General features: G+C 43.0%; 1 protein-coding gene across 1 annotated transcript in view; it reads right to left on the reverse strand.

The window, feature by feature from the left end:
• dlg2 (discs, large homolog 2) overlaps nt 1-4,222 on the reverse strand; it is a gene marked incomplete at both ends in the record, with an annotated part of 222,832 nt that extends 218,610 nt beyond the window's left edge. The window contains one exon of the mRNA XM_083645376.1: nt 4,124-4,222. Coding sequence (XP_083501502.1) covers nt 4,124-4,222 — 99 coding nt within the window. The remainder of the gene's footprint in view (nt 1-4,123) is intronic.
• Between the last annotated feature and the right edge of the window lie 2,068 nt (nt 4,223-6,290).

The raw sequence follows: 6,290 nt of genomic DNA on the forward strand, positions 1-6,290 counted from the left end.
GAACTGTTATCAAAGGTGCAGCAGCCAGTGCCGTCAGATCACCAGTAAACCATTCCCTCCCTAGTAAAAATAGCTTCCCTGAACCAATTAGGCCAGGGGTTCCAAAACTTTTGAGATCAAGTACCACTATGTACCAAACTGCGGATACATAAAATGTGTTGATTTAACTGCATGAAATTGCATCAGAAAGGCTAAATAACAAACATAAGGCTACTGGTTAAAAACACACAGGCACGCACGCACACACACACACACCTGCCAACATTAGGCTGTGAAAAAGAGGACCCCTTTGAAAATGTTTTTTACCTTCCCTCCTAACTTTGGAGTGTTATTTAGCCACCTTCCTGACAAGCTAGCATGACATGGTTGGTACCAACCAATGCCTTAGGTCTTCTAGTTTCATATGATACCAACTTCACTCTGGCTTTAAAACTGAGCCCGCTACAGTCTTTGAAAACAGATTTTCAAAATTGTGATATTTCCCGAATATCGCAATATTTCCGAAAATCGGCCCAAGCCTACTCCAAGGCATAATAGGTATTATGTAAAAACGGTTGTTATTGTTGTTTTGCAATGCTCTGGCGGATCACCAGGAGGGAACACAGCACAGTTTGGGAACCAATGCATTAGGCAATTACACTTTCTATGATTGTAACTTTTGCAATGAGATTATGCAATAACATTGCTTATGATGGTGTTATTACAACTTAATAACAGCAATCAGTAACAGCAGCCTACAGTGTGTGTCACTAGCAAATCATCGAGAAAACCATTGAAAACTATTTTCAATGGATGCTCATATGCTAAATAGCTACTACTAGTAAACCACAGTACCAACAAATATATTTTCACAGATCAACTTAAAATAAACACAACATGATTACTGTACACTCTCCTCCTGTAGTGCAATGCCTCGCAAAGACCCTAAGTTTGCTGTTACATGGGTAAATTCCCCCGTTCTATCCATTCAGCAAAGTTAGAATTTAGCTGATAGCCCAGCCCAGGCAGACACGATCGGGGATTTAACCACCGTAGTAAACGCACATCTGAGCAGACGTCTTGTGTTCTGCTCTAGAACCCCCAAACATGTAGTTTAGAGCCGCAGCACCGTCTTTTGGTGAGTCAGCCCATGAGATATATCGGCGGTTTTACCCCACTCGCGCGCCAGCCGTTTAACATTTTGTGGGCGTTCCCAGACATGAGGACAGTCTCTATAGTCCCGACCGGCAACAATCACAGAGGATCCCTCCTCTCTGAGGCTCACTATAGTCCCGACCGGCACAATCACAGAGGATCCCTCCTCTCTGAGGCTCACTATAGTCCAGACCGGCAGAATCACAGAGGATCCCTCCTCTCTGAGGCTCACTATAGTCCAGACCGGCAGAATCACAGAGGATCCCTCCTCTCTGAGGCTCACTATAGTCCAGACCGGCAGAATCACAGAGGATCCCTCCTCTCTGAGGCTCACTATAGTCCAGACCGGCAGAATCACAGAGAGGATCCCTCCTCTCTGAGGCTCACTATAGTCCAGACCGGAAGAATCACAGAGGATCCCTCCTCTCTGAGGCTCACTATAGTCCAGACCGGCAGAATCACAGAGGATCCCTCCTCTCTGAGGCTCACTATAGTCCAGACCGGCAGAATCACAGAGGATCCCTCCTCTCTGAGGCTCACTATAGTCCAGACCGGCAGAATCACAGAGGATCCCTCCTCTCTGAGGCTCACTATAGTCCACACCGGCAGAATCACAGAGAGGATCCCTCCTCTCTGAGGTTCATTACAGTCCCAACCGTCAGAATTACAGCCAGATGAAAATGCGGGGTGGCATGGCCGAGGGCAGATTCAGAGACTGAATCTCCTAGCGGTTCTGTGCACTGACCTGCTTTTCTGTAGCTTTATATACATAATACCTACAGGAAGACTGGTTTACCCGAGCCCCCTTCCCCCTCTCTCTGCTTTATATACATATACATTTACAGTCAACCGTGTGCATTTCTGTTGTCATCCAGTCTTTTCTTTTCGCTTCAGCGCATCACACATTTTCTTTTTTCTGTGAGCCAGTACCCCCCACCCCAAGTCGCTGCAGAATAACGTCTCGATGTACTTTATGGAATTGCGTAAGCGATTGCGAATTGCGAATAATCCTGTAGCTCTATCCATAGACCTGAAGCTGAACTTACCAACTCTTTGACATCTGTGGTTGAGGTGGGGCTGTTTGCGTCAGAGCAAGATGCTAATTTGTCACAGATATTTATAATGATCTGAGAAGCATGGGCCTTTTTTTTGTCACAGAATTCTTGTTGATTCCTTGATTGTCATTCAGTTACGTCCTTCTGATGAGAACTGAGCTGCCACTGGTTGGACAGTTTGACTCGGTTTGCTCAAGCGTTGAGCACAATATTCAAATCTCTCCAAACGTGTCTGAGTGTGATGAATTTCAAAACGCACAGAGAGAAACATTACTTCCTCTAATGATATGGAAATACTCTTAGCATCATATTCTCCTGACCTCAACAGAAAACTCGACTGTTTAAGCAACACTATACTATAGTCACAAGAAGCGGCACATCTAACTGTGTGTGTCTGTATGCATGTCCTTTGCATATCTAGAGAAACATTGTGTAGCTAGAAAGGGATTTTTTTGGAGAACACAGCAGTCATTTTATTTAGCCTGGAAAAAAGGATAAACTCGGCTCAAAATTAAAAGGAAATCTCTGGCTTTCTGCTTCAATCTTTCTTTTTCTCTCCAATCTTTCTGATTCAGCATAGACACAGATCATTGAGCACATTAGTCACTGCACCTTGTTATTGAAGTCACAAAAATGTAAAGAATTTGCCGTCACTTGTGATACAATTTGTTTTGGTTTATTGTATTTATTGTTAAATGATTTATTGAGCAATTAATTTGGTTGTGCTGGTTTCCAAAGCCTTGCCTTAAATTAATCAGACTGGCATAATAATCTTGACTCATAAAATATCATTAATTCATGCTTCATAGAGATATCAGTGCTTTTGACCCTGGAGAAAATAGCTTTGAGAACCTTGTTTGTTATATCACAGCAAAGTAATTCTCCAGCACTGTTATACTGCTTCTGTTTCATTTAAGGCACTACACATTACAAACTGTTGGAAACAGACTTAGGTCCAGAATACAGCTTCCATCCGTGGCAGCATACGATAGGCAGGTAAAGGAAGAAAAAATCAAGACGATATAATAAAAATGAAGTGCAGAGTGAAACACTGCTGTGGGGCTGGACCCAATGAGCACCTGCTTTGAGCACTGTTACAGGTAAAATATGTAAAGGTTAGATAGAAGAATGGTGGAGATGGGGGAACATTTGACTTGCAGCATGGCATGTTGAAGACATAAGGTTGACCTGGTGGAAGACATGAAGGTTGATAAAGGGGACAGTACAGTACAGGGATGCAGAAAATATTACGTTAGTGGTAAGGTAAGGTAATGTCCCACTGATCGTCACACAATGTGTGAAATTTGTTCTCCGCATTTGACCCATCCCCTGGGGGAGCGGTGAGCAGCAGCAGCGCCGCGCTCAGAAATCATATGGTGATCTAACCCCCCAATTCCAACCCTTTGATCCTGAGTGCCAAGCAGGGAGGCAAATGGGTCCCATTTTTATAGTCTTTGGTATGACTCGGCGGGGGATCGAACTCACAACCTCCCAGTCTCAGGGCGGACACTCAGACCACAAGGCCACTGAGCTGGTACATGGTGCCGGAGATGTTCCATGATTAAAACCCTGAGTATTAATATGGCTTTAAGGATTTGCTAACCTTGTGAGGCAGCTGGATTCACGCGAGATCATGAGATCACAATCACACAACAAATCCCAGATGATTAAGTGAAAACAAAACTTTCACAAAAAGTGAAAAACAAAAATCGACTAGACACTGCGCTGCTATCATGCCAGCATTGCCTACCAGAAGACAAAAATGTTGTGCGACTTTTCATCCCATCAGGTAAAGCACACAGAAATACTGACAGAACCACAGCGACATACTCTACCTGAAGCTTGAAGTCACACAAGAAAAAAACGTATTTAACAACTTTAACAACTTTAACAAGGTCAACACCACCCCTGTTCTCCCTGACATAAAGACCTACCTTGCATCCAAACATCAACGACAAAGTGTTGTTGGTGCAGGCAACTTTGCAGTGGCACAGCATGGGGGTGCACTCCGGGCTTTTGACTATGGGAGACATTCCTGCACAAAAAAGATAGAATACACCCGGATGGACTGTACTGTAGCGAGAGCTCCGAGGGCAAGAGGCAGAAAGACAAGAGGGGATCAACTAGGACGTAAAAGAGGCGGCGGCTACAGAGAACGGTTTGGTTTGATGATCTTTAGCTCGTATCTCACACACACACAAACACACCCTCACACTGGATCTCGCCTCCCGCTCTCTGTCTCTGTGAGAGCGATGCCCACTCTCTCTCTCTCTCTCTCTCTCTCTCTCTCTCTCTCTCTCTCTCTCTCTCTCTCTCTCTCTCTCTCTCTCTCTCTCTCTCTCTCTCTCTCTCTCTCTCCACTCTACCTCGATTACCCTCATCATCAGCCTCCTCCTCCTGTTACTCTCCCTCCTTGGAGCTCTGTGCATTCTCCTCTATATACTGTATTGCCTCTGTATCCATGGATGCATGAAGCCTCTCACATTCCCCCTGCTCTCCCTCCCTTCTCCTGCTATCTCCTCCGCTCTCTCCTATATTTCTATATTTTCTATATGTCTCTATCAATTGTTCAATGTGTTATCATTACTACTGTAATTTGCTACTGTTGTGTCAGCTAGAATTAGCTAGACATATTTTCTGGGAAGCCCTCTGGGACATGCTTGTGAATTAGGGCTATACAAATAGACTTGACTTGACTTGACTTGACTTGCCTTGAACTCACAAGCACTTCATTCGGATTAGGAACTACTGGCAGTGCTATAAGTGTACATACAGTACAAAAAACATGTAGGACAGTAGCAGCAGATAGATTTTTGGTGGTAAACAAGCTATTGGCCGATAAAGGCTTAAAAATGGATGAAATCCGCATCGGCCCGATATGAACATTTCTGCCAATATAACGGCCGATAAAATGACCCAAATGCTGGCGCATCATCCAAGCCTTTTTTAAGTAGGATGAATCTTACATTTTTGTTTGAAAGAAAATGTTACATTAAAGAAATTGCATGTTTTACATAACCTAAGTTGAAGTAGTTTTCTTATTTTGCACAGTGAACAGTTGTGTACATTTTGAAAAGCATTGTGTCTCTGCATCTGCCAGTGGAATCGATGAGAAAAGAGGGCTCGCGAGTCCCGACCCCTATTTACAGTCTATGGTCGCGACACAAATTTCTTCTGCTCCCATAGACAACATTTAATAGACAGACAACAGTTGTTGTTGTCTATTAAATCTAGGGCTGGGACTTTAACGCGTTAATTTCGATTAATTAATTACAGAAAAAAGAATGCGTTAAAAAAAATTACGCATTTTAATCGCACTTTATTTTTGCACTATAGGAACGTTTCTCAGTGGACGAATTCCAGGCATACCAATCATACCGATGCACAACGTGCATTGAGTGACATCAGACAACAAAGCCCCACATGTGGGAAGTGCGCTGTAATGACAAACATTTGCATATCAGCACTTCAAGCCTCCGTTATCATCTCAATGCTAAACATGTTGCAGCTAGCATGGAAGCCAGAGCTACATGTAACGTTAACTTAGTCGCTGATCATTAGTCCTAATACGAGCAAGCGTTTCGCCAACCCTCGACCAGATTATGCGGTTCAGAGCCAAGATTAGTAAATTCACGTCTGATAAGTGCAAATACAGCAATATGTATTGTCTGTTCTAACTGAACAATCCCTTCAGAAAAACACGTTGCCATCAGAACTCTCCCATACCTTACTAGACTCCTGAACCTCCTCCATACCCCATAACATGTCCTGTTGGTCTGGTCTCCTTTTCTTTATGACTGAATGTTTTATTTTAGTTAGTGAAGCTACTATGATGTCTGCATTTTAACCGGTGCCAATTGTGCATTTTAACCTGTGCTCATGTTTGCTTTTTAACCTGTAAATTGGTCATTAATTCAGTCTACTGACTGCTATGTGCCAAATGAAGTACTACTACTACTACTACTACTACTACTACTACTACCTATTCACTGATTCACTCATACAAAAATCCATTTGAATTGAAAAATGTTGCTTCTTGTGTCAAATATTGATATGCGATTAAAATACGATAAATTTAGATTAATTAATTACAAAGCCTCT

Source organism: Poromitra crassiceps (genome assembly GCF_964638095.1).
Source record: "Poromitra crassiceps genome assembly, chromosome: 1".
Classification (NCBI taxonomy): Eukaryota; Metazoa; Chordata; class Actinopteri; order Beryciformes; family Melamphaidae; genus Poromitra; species Poromitra crassiceps.